Source organism: Oncorhynchus mykiss, chromosome 19 (genome assembly GCF_057628025.1).
Source record: "Oncorhynchus mykiss isolate SJ-2025 chromosome 19, ASM5762802v1, whole genome shotgun sequence".
Classification (NCBI taxonomy): Eukaryota; Metazoa; Chordata; class Actinopteri; order Salmoniformes; family Salmonidae; genus Oncorhynchus; species Oncorhynchus mykiss.
Window position 1 is genome coordinate 51,122,736 of NC_143040.1, and position 16,556 is coordinate 51,139,291.

Consider the following 16,556-nt stretch of genomic DNA (forward strand, 5'->3'; position numbering starts at 1 on the left):
CCACCCCCTACTCACCCCCTGCCTCCCCCTACCCACCCCCTGACCACACCCTACCCACCCCCTGCCACACCCTACCCACCCCCTGCCACACCCTACCCACCCCCTGCCACACCCTACCCACCCCCTGCCACCCCCTACCCACCCTCTGCATGTATGTACGTGAACGCCTGCACACACACGCAAACATACGTGGGTCATTCCATTGATATTCCATGGAAAGTCAAGTTTCCTGAAATACAGCACAATAAATATGCTATTTTTTCCAATTCTCATTTCCATTCACATAATTGTGTTTTGATTACCACTAGGGTTTTTTCGTTCATTTATAAAACCATTTACAACCATCCTCTGTGCTGTAATGGTGATGTGAGGCAGAGTGGTTGGCCCGTCACACAGTGACTCACACGCTGTCATCCAGACCCAGCATTAGGAAAGCAATCATGCTGTGGGCTACAGAACGTGTTAGCTGTAATAGTGAGTCTGTCTACAGGCGGTGTGATGTTATCTCTCCTGTACCTTGATGAATTTGGGAGTGAATTGCACTGGATCTATTTTCATGTATTTGTTGGGAGGGTGAAAATAAATGTGATATTGAGAAAGTAATATATATGGTATTTCTGTGTATATGTCTGTGTAAGGCCAGTTCTCTGTGTAAGGCCAGTTCTCTGTGTAAGGCCAGTTCTCTGTGTAAGGCCAGTTCTCTGTGTAAGGCCAGTTCTCTCATGGCGATGCCTGTCCTTCCTCTCCAGGAGACGCCTTGTTGTTCCCTGGCTACTGACGGCCATGCTGCTACTCTACTCCCTGTTCTTTGCCTGGAGAGCCAACCTGGACATCAGCAGACCCCTACTGCTGGGAGTGGTGAGTGATGGGCCATGGGGCTAGTTAGGGCAGGCAGGGAAAACGGGCAGGGAGGCTACTGGATGGGCCTGAGTTGGGATGCCACAGTCTCCTCTGACCCAGGTAAAAGGCTGTGTTGTGTGTTTGGTCTCTGCAGGTGGAGCGGTTCTGGCTTCAGAGCGATGCTGTGGTGTGTGTGCTGGCTGGGCTGGGCCTGAGTTGGACACACACAGGCCTGGAGAGGAGGCTAGGCCATGGGGGTCTGTGGAGGGCCGGAGGCTGGCTCTTCACCGTAGGTGTCCTGGCACACATGGTGCACTCCAACCATCGGTAAGCATCATAACCTGTCAACTGACTTGATGGCACATCCTGTGTGTGGGGCTATAACACTGTAGTATCTTCACCACCAACTGTTTTCAAGGTTTGCCGCACAAACTAGAAAATACATGTTGTCTTATAGGTAGGGGTCGCACACAACGTGTTGAGTATTTTACTCCCAAAACTCCCTCCACACTAGTCTCACCTGAGCTAACCCAGTAGTTCTCTCTGTACTTCAAACTGGGGCGTGCACTCCACATGGCAGGTCTTTTATTCTCCCGTCTCTCCTCACCCCATGGTGGGGGCTAAAGAGAGGCACGGTTAGCACATAGATTTCACTGTGAATGCTGAGTGTGAGATGTTAGCCATGAGAGGCAGCAGATTACACCAGCATGGCGCTGCGCTCTGCCTGGCAGGCTGAGGCCGCTATCACACAGCTGCTTTGATCAGGAGGAGAGCCTGGCCTACACTGTCAGACCCATTGCACCTGTCTACCCACGATTAGATAGGCAGAGCTGGGGCTGTGACAACTTACCACAGAGCAACTTGAAAGCATGCATACAGTACATGAATGCACACACACAATCCTCAGAAGTGAAGACCTACAAACACAACCTCGCTGCTGTGGACACAAACGTACACTTGTTATGTGTCAGTGTGGTTAGAGAAAATATGTTATTTCCCGTTGACTTGTAAAGGTTTGTGTTGCATCCCTCCCAGGGAGTGTGATCAGAGCATTAACAGTGTTGTGGAGCGGTTCGGCAGGGAGCTTCTGGCCTCTGTTCCTCCAGACTCTATCATCCTGACCCGGGGAGACCTCCCAGGGAACTCTCTGCGCTACCTCCACTACTGCCAGGGGGTCCGGCCTGACGTACACCTCGTTGACCAGGAGGTTAGTACTGAGCCTTATATTGGGTTTATTTAGGCCCAGGACACCATGCCTAGCTTTTTATATATTATAATTAGAGCTATATTATAATAAAATTGGAAATTAATCTGAGCCTGATACTGAAGACAGGCCATTCAAGTTAGACAATAGAGTTGCGATGATGATGATCTCAGTAAGGCTCCTATTCATTACTACTCTCTCCCCCTCCAGATGATGACGTACAGCTGGTACGTGGCCAAGCTGGGCCAGCATCACCCTGGGGTTCATTTCCCTGGGCTCTGGTGGGACCCGGTCCACACTGAGGAGAAGGACACCTTCAGTCTGGAGCAGTTCCTCTCTCACAACACACGGTGAGTGAGTGAGTGAGTGAGTTGAGAGAACTGGTGAGGTTGAATGGGAGCACTGAGTGGTTGATACAATGATCAGTGCATTGAGGAAATAAGACCTATAACTGCTGCCTCAATAGTAACAATGCTTCAGCCATATGTGGGAAAGACTGCAGAGAAATACTGAATACATAATGAGTAGATATGATTTACTGTGTGACTACTGTATCCATCTGACTATAGTAGTCTGGGGAAACATAGATCAAATGGGTTGGACAGTCATTTTAAGAGTCCTTAAAATGCCAAGCCCACCAGGGGGCAGTGTTTGCTTGGCCAACATGAACGTCTCTAAGGGGGGCAACACTGACCAGTGGGATCAACCCTGTAGGGCACAGCACTGGAGAGGAGAGTGGAGCAGAGCAGTAGGAATGGGAGAGAGCTGAATGGTGTGTGTGCACATGCTCGTCTGTGTATTTGTTGGGTAAGACTGGAGGCATACAGTACCAGTCAAGAGTTTGGACACCTACTCATTCAAGGGTTTTTCTTTATTTTTACTATTTTCTCCTTTGTATAATAATAGTGAAGACATCAAAACTATGAAATAACACATATGGAATCATGTACTAACCAAAAAAGTGTTAAACAAATCAAAATATATTTTCAAAGTAGCCACCCTTTGCCTTGATGACAGCTTTGCACACTCTCTCAACCAGCTTGGCATTCTCTCAACCAGATTCACCTCAAGACTTTTCCAACAGTCTTGAAGGAGTTCCCACATATGCTGAGCACTTGTTAGCGTCTTTTCCTTCACTCTGCGGTCTAACTCATCCCAAAACATCTCAATTGGGTTGAGGTCAGGTAATCGTGGAGGCCAGGTCATCTGATGCAGCACTCCATCACTCTCCTTCTTGGTCAAATAGCCCTTACACAGCCTGGAGGTGTGTTGGGTCATTGTCCTGTTGAAAAACAAATGATAGTCCCGCTAAGCACAAACCAGATAGGATGGCGTATCAATGCAGAATGCTGTGGTAGCCATGCTGGTTAAGTGTGCCTTGAATTCTAAGTGAATCACCAACAGTGTCACCAGCAAAGCACCATCACACCACCTCCTCCATGCTTCACGGTGGGAAACACACATGCGGAGATCATCCGTTCACCTACTCTGTATCTCACAAAGAACCTAAAGTCTAATTTTTGGACTCATCAGACCAAAGGACAGATTTCCACTGGTCTAATATCCATTGCTTGTGTTTCTTGGCCCAAGCAAGTCTCTTCTTATTGGTGTCATTTAGTAGTGGTTTCTTTGCAGCAATTCGACCATGAAGGCCTGATTCACACAGTCTCCTCTGAACAGGTAATGTTGATGTGTCTGTTACTTGAACTCTGTGAAGCATTTATTTGGGCTGCAATTTCTGAGGCTGGTAACTCTAATGAACTTATCCTCTGCAGCAGAGGTAACTCTGGGTCTTCCTTTCCTGTGGCGGTCCTCATGAGAGCCAGTTTCATCATAGCGCTTGATGGTTTTTGCGAGTGCACTTGAGTAAACTTTCAAAGTTCTTGAAATGTTCCGTATTAACTGACCTTCATGTCTTAAAGTAATGATGGACTGTCATTTCTCTTTGCTTATTTGAGCTGTTCTTACCATAATATGGACTTGGTCTTTTACCAAATAGGGCTCTTCTGTATACCACCCCTACCTTGTCACAACACAACTGATTGGCTCAAACACATTAAGAAGGAAAGAATTTCCACAAATTAACTTTTAACAAGGCACACCTGTTCATTGAAATACATTCCAGGTGACTACCTCAAGAAGCTGGCTAAGAGAATGCCAAGAGTGTACAAAGCTGTCATCAAGGTGGCTACTTTGAAGAACCTAAAATATAAAATATATTTTGATTTGTTTAACACTTTTGGTTACTACGTGTGTTTTTTCATAGTTTTGATGTCTTCACTATTCTACAATGTAGAAAATAGTAAAAAATAAAGAAAAAACTCTTGAATGAGTTGGTGTGTCCAATCTTTTGACTAGTACTGTATATAAAAAGTATTTGGACACCCCTTCAAATTAGTAGATTTGGCTATTTCAGCCACACCCGTTGCTGACAAGTGTATAGAATCGAGCACACAGACATGCAAACTCCATAGACAAACATCGGCAATAGAATGGCCTTACTGAAGAGCACAATAAGAATAAAGAAAAACCCTTGAATGAGTAGGTGTGTCCAAACTTTTGACTGGTACTGTATGTGCTTCCCATGTATGCCTATTCAGTTCTATTAGCAGCCACCTGGGTTGAGAGTGGGTAGTGTTTGTGGGGAGAGTGGGTAGTGTTTGAGGGGAGAGTGGGTAGTGTTTGTGGGGAGAGTGAGTAGTGTTTGAGGGGAGAGTGAGTAGTGTTTGAGGGGAGAGTGGGTAGTGTTTGTGGGGAGAGTGGGTAGTGTTTGTGGGGAGAGTGGGTAGTGTTTGTGGGGAGAGTGGGTAGTGTTTGAGGGGAGAGTGGGTAGTGTTTGTGGGGAGAGTGGGTAGTGTTTGTGGGGAGAGTGGGTAGTGTTTGAGGGGAGAGTGGGTAGTGTTTGAGGGGAGAGTGAGTAGTGTTTGTGGGGAGAGTGAGTAGTATTTGAGGGGAGAGTGGGTAGTGTTTGAGGGGAGAGTGGGTAGTGTTTGTGGGGAGAGTGAGTAGTATTTGAGGGGAGAGTGGGTAGTGTTTGAGGGGAGAGTGAGTAGTGTTTGAGGGGAGAGTGAGTAGTGTTTGAGGGGAGAGTGAGTAGTGTTTGAGGGGAGAGTGAGTAGTGTTTGAGGGGAGAATGAGTAGTGTTTGAGGGGAGAGTGAGTAGTGTTTGTGGGGAGATTGAGTAGTGTTTGAGGGGAGAGTGAGTAGTGTTTGTGGGGAGAGTGAGTAGTGTTTGTGGGGAGAGTGGGGAGAGTGAGTAGTGTTTGAGGGGAGAGTGGGGAGAGTGAGTAGTGTTTGAGGGGAGAGTGAGTAGTGTTTGAGGGGAGAGTGGGTAGAGTGAGTAGTGTTTGAGGGGAGAGTGGGTAGAGTGAGTAGTGTTTGAGGGGAGAGTGGGGAGAGTGAGTAGTGTTTGTGGGGAGATTGAGTAGTGTTTGAGGGGAGAGTGGGTAGTGTTTGAGGGGAGAGTGAGTAGTGTTTGAGGGGAGAGTGAGTAGTGTTTGAGGGGAGAGTGAGTAGTGTTTGAGGGGAGAGTGAGTAGTGTTTGTGGGGAGAGTGAGTAGTGTTTGAGGGGAGAGTGAGTAGTGTTTGTGGGGAGAGTGGGTAGAGTGAGTAGTGTTTGAGGGGAGAGTGGGGAGAGTGAGTAGTGTTTGAGGGGAGAGTGAGTAGTGTTTGAGGGGAGAGTGAGTAGTGTTTGAGGGGAGAGTGAGTAGTGTTTGAGGGGAGAGTGAGTAGTGTTTGAGGGGAGAGTGATTAGTGTTTCAGGGGAGAGTGAGAAGTGTTTGAGGGGAGATGGATAGCTGGGGTTAGGTCCCTTCAGGGGTTTCCAGCCTTGCCCACTTCAGAAGCACGGTGCCTGCCTGATTGTGTGTGTCTGCAGGGGGGCCGTGCTGGCCTGCATCGGGCTGCCTAACGGGGACCCCAGCTGGGAGAGGAGCTTCTCACGCTGGCCCCTAGGCGTGTGTGACCACCTGGTGCCTGCCCAGGAGCACTTCCACCCAGAGGAGTGGGCCCGTCGCACCCGCTACATCTATAACTGGACCGAGCCACACAACAGGTACACAGTACATTACACACAAAACCCAGAGGGCCCACTGGAGGGGTGGGGGGAGAAGCCTACACTCCATGGGGAGTCTATGGGATTCTGCTAGTCGCCTTGGAAATGGTCAACTGTAGATATACTGATATCAAACTCATTCCACAGAGGGCTGAGTCTGTGAGTTTTCATCCTCCCTTGGACTTGATTGATGAATTAAGGTCACTGATTAATAAGGAACTCCTCTCACCTGGTTGTCTAGGTCTTAATTGAAAGGCAAAACCAGCAGACGCTAGGCCCTCCATGGAATTAGTTTGATAGCCCTGCTGGAGGCCTATGCCATATCATTTCTGTACACTTACTGTATGTTTGTTTCTACCATGACAAACATGCTAGTTTGGAATCCATTGAGGAATCTTATGTCCATAGATACTCTTTGGTGTTGTCTATTCCTTCTCTATGTGGTCTTTCACAATACTGGCAGAGAACCAACGTTCCTACAGCAAGGTTTCCTCTGTTTTCCGTGCTCTGATCCAGAAGCTCTTTCTGCATTATACCAAAGCAAGACATTAGGCCTTCAGCTATTTGAAATGAGACTGAAGATGAAACATAATGAGTTTCTTATTGCGTTTTGTCAATAAGTGTGTCAAAAGTGGAATTAGTCAAAGCTCCATATTCTGTTGCCGTTGCCAGCAGCCCCTCATTCACTGCGATAATCATGGCTGAATACTGTGACGTTATTTCCCTCGCCCTCACAAGCGTGTCCGTCGATGCCCACAAGCCAAATATTAGCTCAGAACCCTGTTAAAATATTATTTTGAAGAAGAGGTCAAGTGTTTATACGCAACTAAATGGAAAAGGATATGTGGGTTATTCCATGTCTAATGTGTTGGTGTTGTTGCTCTGCCGTCTGATGTTTTGACAGTACTGTCTATATTCACATTAGGTTTGTGAAAACCTAAACCTGCATACTTGGTTGAACAATATACACTGAACATAAATATAAATGCAACATCTAAAGTGTTGGTCCCATGTTTTATGAGCTGAAATAGAAGATCCCAGAAATGTTGCATACGCACCAAAAGCTTATTTCTCTCAGATTTTGTGCACAAATCTGTTTACATCCCTGTTAGTGAGCATTTATCCTTTGCCAAGATAATTCTTCCACCTGACAGGTGTGACATATCAAGAAGCTGATTAAATAGCATGTACATCACACAGGTGCACCTTGTGCTGGGGACAACAAAAGGCCGCTCTAAAATGTGCAGTTTTGTCACACAACACAATGCCACAGATGTCTCAAGTTTTTTGAGGAAGCGTGCAATTGGCATGCTGACTGCAGGAATATCCACCAGAGCTGTTTCCAGAGAATTTTATGTTAATTTCTCTACCATAAGCCGCCTCCAACGTTGTTTTAAAGAATTTGTCATTACGTCCGTAACCGCAGACCACGTTTATGGCGTCGTGTGGGCAAGCCATAAGCCACCCCATGGTGGCGGTGGGGTTATGGTATGGGCAGGCATAAGCTGTGGACAATGAACAGAATTGCATTTTGTCGATGGCAATTTGAATGCACAGAGATACCGTGACAAGATCCTGAGGCCCATTGTTGTGCCATTCATCTGCCGCCATCACCAAGTGTTTCAGCATGATAGGCTAATGCACGGCCCCATGTCGCAAGGATCTGTTTACAATTGCTGGAAGCTGAAAATGTGGCCTGCTCACTCACCAGACATGTCACCCATTGAGCATGTTTGGGATGCTCTGGATTGTCGTGTACGACAGCGTGTTCCAGTTCCCGCCAATATCCAGCAACTTTGCACAGCCATTGAAGAGGAGTGGGACAACATTACCAGGCAACTACCCTTTTTTTAAGGTATCTGTGACCAACAGGTGCATATCTGTATTCCCAGTCATGTGAAATCCATAGATTAGGGCCTAAATAATTTATTTGAATTAACCGATTTTACTTATATGAACTGTAACTCAGTAAAATCTTTGAAAATTGTTGCATGTTGCGTTTATATTTTTGTTCGGTATATATTAAAACCAATAATGATACAGAATGAATATGATAGTGTGGAAGGAATGATGCATGAGAAAAGCCCCAGAGGTGTTGAGATTAAGAGCTGTTTTTGTGTCCGGTTCCAGTTTCCACCCAGGGTCCTGGGAGAGGGTGGCTAATGAGGAGATGTGGCAGGCCAGGTACAGTAAAGAGTTAACACTGAAGACACTGACTCCTTCTTCTCTGTTACGGTCACTGTATATGTATAGTTTACAGATAGAGCCTCTATGACAGATCACCCTTGTCTGCTAGCTTAAACATCTACATAACCCAGTCTGGTGTGGTAGAGCACCAGCTATTCTACATGAAATGCTGTTGTGTAGCTAGCATCTACATAAATCACTCTATTCTGCTAGTGCATCTCTGCAGATAGATCTCTACGGTTCATCCATCCATCCAGCACTTAGCTCTGAGCCTGTGATGTATCCTCTTTGTTTCAGGATGAAGACGGCTTTCTTTCTGTTTGACCTGGCTGAGAGGATCCAGGGAGAGGGGAAAGCTCGCCTGTTTGAGCTCTCCTACACTGTGAGTCAGTCCTCCCATAGTAAACATATAGAGGAGTATGAGCATAAACCAATAGATTATAGTTATTGTGTACAAGTTGTATTCTTTGTGATTGACAGCTGTATAAGGAGATTGTGGAGAGCCATACAGACTACCCTCCCAACTGGGATAAAAACCTGGCCCTGGCCAGCGAGAGGCTCCTGCGTTCAGGGAAGCAGGGCCACAGCCCTGATAGCCTGCTGACCTGCAGCATCCAGCACTTCAGCCTGTACCTGGACAAGGAGCCCACGGACTCCCAGGCCCCCGCCATCCACACTGCCGTCTCCCACCTGCTGCAAGAGAGGACCAGGCTCCGGCAGAAACACACCCCTTGAGGGAGGGGAGTGTCAGATAGAGCAGGCATACAGGAAGTACTGCAGGACACCATAGAGACTGAGGAGGAGAGGTCCTCTCAATGAGTGTGGCAGCCAGGGGATGTTGACTGACCTACATGCTGCGTCTGGTGCTCTAACTTCTCTGGTGGTTGGGATGAAGGGTTTTCTCAGGGGTTGAACACGCCCAGTACAGTGGAGAGTAGACTGGGCTCTACCGGCAGTCATCATGGACAAATGTATGTATGATGCCCTGGAAAATTCTGTGATGAAGTAGGGCAGGAAAAACATCCCTTGTCAAAGAATTGGCTACAACATGGGACCTAATATGGAGGTAGTGCTGGTGATGGGGCTCTCTGTGATGAGGTGGGGTTGTCCAGACAAACAGGAACCAGGCTGCACCTCACACTGCAGCAATGTTTTCCACTGGGGACATTACATGATTTTTGCAGCCTGGATTGAACCCAATCAAGCTGTTCAAGTCTCCCACACACACACTTTTATTTACTGTTTCCCTGTCTCATTTTTCTGTCTCTCTCTCTCTGCATCTCTTTCTCTCAAACAGCTTTTAACGTTATGATTATGTGGCCGTGGCCACCTGCTGATTTAGTTATCTTTTTCTCCCATTAGGTGGCAGGGCTGAGATTGAGGGAAACCCAATTTGGGTGCAGAAATGGGGGATTAGAGCAGGCTCTTAATCTGTGACAGATTTGTGCATTGCCACGCTGTCGCTGTCCTGGGCTCTGGTCTCTTAGCGTGACCCTGGCTCCCAGTCGCCACCCCTGCCCATCCATCCATCTGAGTTGGTCCTTTAAAAACAAATGGATTCAATTAGCTTTTTTTTTCTCCCTTTGACGACAGAGCTATAATCCCTCATAGATTTAAATTAAATATGAAATGTTACAATGCCAGGGACCCTTTTAGAGGTGTGTGTGTGTGTGTGTGTGTGTGTGTGTGCCCCTCCAGTGATACGCAGAGAGGAAAAACACACGCACACACACCGAGCAGTGGAGCGCTTTCATTTCCAGAGAGACATTCCGTCACGCAGACATCGAGTCACAACCACAGTCACGCAGACACTCAGAGACGTTGCATCCAGACATGCAAAGGTCCTCAGCAGCACAACCTACACTCCTGGGTAGATGGACTCAGTCACTTGAGGCTGGTCTGAGAGACATGGTGATTCAGTACACTTAATTACATATTTAACTACTTTCCCTTTCATTCCTTCTCCCCTCTGTTCTCACATAGACTTTCTACCTAATTTACCGTAAACATTCTCAGTCTGTGAACATGCCATTTCACTCTTTTGGGGCTGGTGTGTTTGATATTTGGGCACCACTGATTTCTATGAGACCTGGTCCACAGCCACTCCTGTGTCCTGTCCTGTCATCTGCTCTCATTGTACTTTTAATGGCATGGACAGAGCGGGCAGAGCACTAGAAGTGCTGCTCCGGGTCCTCTCAGAAAACAACCTGCCCTCTGCTCTGTCCACGGGGCTGGCTGATGAGAACGGGCCTAGGACAGATGGTACATCTCGCTCTCTCAGAAAAAAGTATTTTTCTGTTCTCCAAAGATTAAAATACTCTAAGAAAGATTTTTTCCACTTTAAAAATTCTCAGAGCTTTACTTTACTGTTTCTACTGTGTTAGTAATTTTTTTCTATGAGACATTTTATTTCTGGTGTAAGTATATTTACTGATTTATACAAATATATACAAATCAGTATTAAAAGGAGATGCAAAACAATCACCAAAGATCTATTTGAAGCTGTTTAAATCTGCCATTATATTTATTGTGTTTTTCTCCCCCTTTGCCACCTTACTGTGTCGTTAACCTTTTCTCATCTCACATCCTTGGTTCTGCTTTATTCCCCCTGTCCTTGTTTCTGTCTCCCTCCCTCTCTAACACCCCTCTGTCCTCGTTTCTGTCTCCCTCCCTCTCTAACACCCCTCTGTCCTCGTTTCTGTCTCCCTCCCTCTCTAACACCCCTCTGTCCTCGTTTCTGTCTCCCTCCCTCTCTAACACCCCTCTGTCCTCGTTTCTGTCTCCCTCCCTCTCTAACACCCCTCTGTCCTCGTTTCTGTCTCCCTACCTCTCTAACACCCCTCTGTCCTCGTTTCTGTCTCCCTACCTCTCTAACACCCCTCTGTCCTCGTTTCTGTCTCCCTCCCTCTCTAACACCCCTCTGTCCTCGTTTCTGTCTCCCTCCCTCTCTAACACCCCTCTGTCCTCGTTTCTGTCTCCCTCCCTCTCTAACACCCCTCTGTCCTCGTTTCTGTCTCCCTCCCTCTCTAACACCCCTCTGTCCTCGTTTCTGTCTCCCTCCCTCTCTAACACCCCTCTGTCCTCGTTTCTGTCTCCCTCCCTCTCTAACACCCCTCTGTCCTCATTTCTGTCTCCCTACCTCTCTAACACCCCTCTGTCTTCGTGTCTGTCTCCCTACCTCTCTAACACCCCTCTGTCCTCGTTTCTGTCTCCCTACCTCTCTAACACCCCTCTGTCCTCGTTTCTGTCTCCCTCCCTCTCTAACACCCCTCTCTCCTCGTTTCTGTCTCCCTCCCTCTCTAACACCCCTCTGTCCCCCTCTCTCTGAGATTCAGTTGCCCACCCCAAATCAGCAAGCTGCCGAAGGATTGTAGGAACCCATGGAATCGCCATGACCACGGATGCAGGCAGGGAGCCACGGCAATGCTGGAATGTGGGGCGTCTGAGGAGATAAGAGCTGTGAGCCCAGCCAGGGAGAGGGAGTGGGGGAGGGATGGAGGGAGAGGGGGGAAAGAGACAGGGAGGGTGAAAGAGAGAAGCAATCCTGTGAATGGGAGACCGAGACGACAGAGAAATAGGGGAGGTGGGAGAACGAGAGAGAGAGAGAGGGGGGGGACATAGGGGGCACACTGGAGAAGGGAAGCCAGCCTTATTCCTCTTTGCATTTCATTTACATCCCTGGCCGTATCGACCAATCGGATTGGGAGCAAAGCCCAGGGCTTAGGAGGGGAATAAAAAGACAAAATGCCTTTGCTGCTCTCATCCCTCCATGATAATACCCCTTCTGTTTTTCTTTTCTCTTTTTCTCCGTCTATAAGTAGATACTGTCCGAAATGCCAGCGGAAAAGCGACACCTCCGCTTTCTGTGTATCTCAGATAGACCGAACGGGAGCAGGGGCTGAAAAAACAGCTTTAGTGGCTGGGTCTATCTCCTCTGCTCTCTGGCTGGATGGAGAAGGTTGGAGGGGGGTAGGGGGACTGGTGTTTGGTAACAGAATGGGGGGTTGGAGAGACATAATGTACTGAGCTGGCCACAGATTTTGCCGCATATTACACTGAAAAACTTCCCTGCAGATCAGTTTTCTAAACAGGGAAACCTGTTTCATGGGTGTTTACTCTGCGCGACCCATTTCTGTGTTCCTGGCCAATGGCCGTGACTGAACTTACTGTGCTAAAACATATTTTTAGCACAGGATTGTTCTTGTTATTCATCCATACTTGCAGGTTTATCTAATGCAGTGGCTCTTGTCCGTTGGTTTTGCACAGTAGGTCTTATAGACGACAGTATGGAGTGGAGTGTCCCCATAGTCATGACTAAGACTCCAAGGTGCCTTAGCATCATACGGACTAGCTGGGATATTCAAATTGTTTCCACCTTTTGTCGTTAGCTGTTTTTATACTGTAAGCGCAACACAACAAGCCAAGAGTATGGGTCCAAGCTTGTTCCTTTGTGTTATGCTATAGGTTATTTTCCTCTGTGGGAATGACTGTTGTTATGTGTGAATTGTCTTACAGATTAAGTTTGCCATTGCCTTCATGAGTGTGTGTCTCAGTGTGTGACAGGTGTTGTTTGAAACCCTGCAGGCACCGTGTGTTTGTGGGTTTACAGAGTGTGTGTTTGTACAGGTGCGAGCAGCTCTCTCCATTGTCTTTATGTGCTTGTGTTGGTTTGTTGATCTCCTGTTTACGGAAAGTCTCAAATTTGTATTCTCCGCCTTTAAGTGTCCCTGCCTGTTTTTAAATGGATTAAGTCATTGTGTTGATGAGTACTTTGTCCATGTATTTTTGTAAGAATATTAGGTCTATTGTGTTGTCACAGGCCCTTGTGTTGTTGCTGCTGCTGATATAGAGCTTATTGAAAGGGCTTGATGTTGAACAGATGAGAATCCTTCACAACAGTGGCCTGCTGCAAAGCATATAGACACAGGGAGGGATGCCCTGTTACCTGCTTCCACCAGAAGCCTGGGGAAGATAAAGTCACCTCAGGACCCCCATTACTACACCTCCACAGCATTTTCCACCTCCTTCTCCACCTCCTCGTCCACCTCCTCATCGTCTCTTTAATAAAGACCTCAACAATAGGGACAGATATGGGAGGGATTAGGGGTCAGGGGGTTGGGGGGATTTGGCCATCTACATTTCCAGGATCAATCTTGAACCCTTGCTTATCTCTGGCCCCAGCCCCCATATACCTCTGGTAGGCTGCCTGGCCCTAGCCTGGGTGAGGCCTGGCCCTCCTGGCTGTGTTGCTCCTCTAGCAGGGCATGGGGGGCTGGTGGTGCCTGGCTGATAGGAGAGGATCCATGGCTTCTCTGTCCAGGCTGGGGAGGTGGGGAGGGATAAAGGCTTTACCCAGGCAGCCAGGGGCATGGAGGACCACAGGGGATTTGTGGACAAAGGGTTCTTACACTCTGTCTCTATAGTACACCTCCGCCCCTAAAGCTCCGCTGACAGGTGTGTGGGTGTTTTGAGTCTATTTGTGTATGTACTTTAAATGTGTATTTTAGTATTCCGGTATTGCAAATGTGAAATAACCTCTTGGAGTTATACTCTGCTAACTGAATTGTATCCTAAGTTCCCGTTGTTATCTTGCATACACACATTTGTTTATTTGATACAGCCCCTCTCCACCACTGCAATTTCATATATCAAAGACAAAACAGTGCAGAGCGTAATTGAAAATGGCTACCGTGGAGAAAGGACTCTCTCCGCATTGACTACAGAGAGTCAGAAAAAGCCCCTTTCTTCGCTCTCTTCTTAGATCTATTTAAATAATTGAGGAGTAAACTGACAATTTAGGCCCCTTTATGGACGCCCCTGGCCTTTCAGGGGTCTCTCCGTTTGTCCCGTACAAGATGGTGCCACTGGGCATGGGATAATATCTTTGTTTGCTTCGAGAGGAGCTGAAGGAGGGGGATTGGCGGGGAGTGGGCCAGAAGCGGTTTTGCCAATCAAGCAGGCAACACTTTCTCCCACAGGTTCTAATTTTGTGCCATATTAGAGAGCTCGGCCTCCGTTTAGGACACATAGGTATTTTCATAATTTGCCGCGTCTCTCGGCTCACTTGGGGTGCCATTCCTTCTCTCTCAGTCCGTGTCTGAATGAGAGGCCTGGGGAAGAAGAGTGATTCATGCCCTTGGTTTCTGTCAGCTGACTGTGTTTCTGCAGAAAGCAGCTGGTAGTAGGTGAGGATACAGTAATAGTAATCACTATAAACAAGATCTGTTTAGGACTATATTGCAAGTTAAAACATTGTGTTTAATGTCAAGTGTACATCAATATAAATTATGTGTATCATCAACTCACAATAATAAGTAAAACAACATGACCCTATTAGAAATCGGCTCACATTGTTTCTAAACAGACGTGTTTTGACAGGTTAAAGTGGATGGTTTTTCTTGTGCTTGACACCACTGGTTCATGCACAGCACCAGCATGCGTAAGCAATGATTCACATGTGATTGGTCACATAATTCACTATCTCAGGGGGGCATTTCACCGCTGACAGACAGGCAAGCTAATCTAAAATCCCTCAATTTACAAATGGAAATCCCACCATCCAATTGAGCTAATAGAGGGACTTGAATGGGATAATAAGATGTGGTGTAATACTGTGTAAAAATCCTGTAATGTTGTGTTGGTGTATGAGCCTTTGTGACTGCGTGTTTGACTGTGCAGTGATTACCGGGGCCTGCGGGCATGGCGGCAGCTCCATGGCTGGGACAGGGTGCTCCTCTCTGGGCTGGAAGACATGCCTGTCTACCCCTGGTGGTGGAGCCTTCGGTACCGGACCAGAGGTGCAGGAATGAGTTACCCTGTGCTCTGATTTCTCTCGGTTTCTCTCTATAACTGCTTCGCTTGCTTTATCGCTCGCTGTCTGTCTGTCTGTCTGTGTGTGTCTCTCTCTCTCTCTCTCTCTCTCTCTCTCTCTCTCTCTCTCTATCTCTCTCTCTCTCTCTCTCTCTGCTGATGCTGCAGTGCTCGCAGATGTGCACAAACAAGGGAGGATTAAAGCAAAACGAATCTAAACAGACAAACGGAATTAGAGTGATGGGTGTCGGTGGGCTGGTTCAGAGTGATAAACATAATGATGCTGTGTGTGTGTGTGTGCCAGTGTCTAGGGGATTATATGTGGTTAGGTGTGTATGGCTGGGTGACCGCTTCTGGGTGTCTTTGTGTGTTTGCCTCTCCGTCTATGTTTTTGTAATTATGTGTGTGTATATTTACTCGTTTTTTTACTTGTGTATGTGACAAATGTGTTACTGCAACTTGCCTCACAAACCCTAGTCTGTGCCCTCTGCTTGTGACTCTGTATGTCTCTCCTCTGCCTGTCGGTGTTTGTTTGGATCATGTTTTCCTTTTTGTTTATCACAGTGTAGGTCTGTGTACAGCTGTTAATTCCAGACAGACAGAACTGTTTTTGTCTACTGGATATATGATAGGCTACACATGTACAGCGAGGGAAAAAAGTATTTGATCCCCTGCTGATTTTGTACTTTTGCCCACTGACAAAGAAATGATCAGTCTATAATTTTAATAGTAGGTTTATTTGAACAGTGAGAGACAGAATAACAACAACAAAAATCCAGAAAAACGCATGTCAAAAATGTTATAAATTGATTTTCATAAGTAATAAGTATTTGACCCCCTCTCAATCAGAAAGATTTCTGGCTCCCAGGTGTCTCCCAGCTGAGATTAGGAGAACACTCTTAAAGGGAGTGCTCCTAATCTCAGTTTGTTACCTGTATAAAAGACACCTGTCCACAGAAGAAATCAATCAGATTCAAACTCTCCACCATGGCCAAGACCGAAGAGCTTTCCAAGGATGTCAGGGACTGTAGACCTACACAAGGCTGGAATGGGCTACGAGACCATCGCCAAGCAGCTTGGTGAGAAGGTGACAACAGTTGGTGTGATTATTCGCAAATGGAAGAAACACAAAAGAACTGTCAATCTCCCTCGGCCTGGGGCTCCATGCAAGATCTCACCTTGTGGAGTTGCAATGATCATGAGAACGGTGAGGAATCAGCCCAGTACTACACGGGAGGATCTTGTCAATGATCTCAAGGCAGCTGGGACCATAGTCACCAAGAAAACAATTGGTAACACACTACGCCGTGAAGGACTAAAATCCTGGAGCTCCCGCTTGGTCCCCCTGCTCAAGAAAGCACATTTTCATGCCAGTCAGAGGACAACTGGGTGAAAGTGTTGTGGTCAGATGAGACCAAAATGGAGCTCTTTGGCATCAACTCAACTCGCTGTGTTTGGAAG

At 47.0% G+C, this 16,556-nt stretch overlaps 1 protein-coding gene across 3 annotated transcripts in view; it reads left to right on the forward strand.

The window, feature by feature from the left end:
• The window catches only part of LOC110497888 (protein O-mannosyl-transferase TMEM260), a 35,499-nt gene extending 24,736 nt beyond the window's left edge, over positions 1-10,763 (forward strand). For all 3 annotated transcript variants that reach the window (XM_021574339.3, XM_021574341.3, XM_021574338.3), the window contains exons 10-17: positions 750-858; positions 995-1,167; positions 1,876-2,047; positions 2,255-2,394; positions 5,922-6,098; positions 8,229-8,282; positions 8,583-8,667; positions 8,766-10,763. In XM_021574339.3, the coding sequence (XP_021430014.2) occupies positions 750-858; positions 995-1,167; positions 1,876-2,047; positions 2,255-2,394; positions 5,922-6,098; positions 8,229-8,282; positions 8,583-8,667; positions 8,766-9,020 (1,165 nt within the window). In that variant the 3' untranslated portion in view covers positions 9,021-10,763. The remainder of the gene's footprint in view (positions 1-749; positions 859-994; positions 1,168-1,875; positions 2,048-2,254; positions 2,395-5,921; positions 6,099-8,228; positions 8,283-8,582; positions 8,668-8,765) is intronic.
• Positions 10,764-16,556: the final 5,793 nt, after the last annotated feature.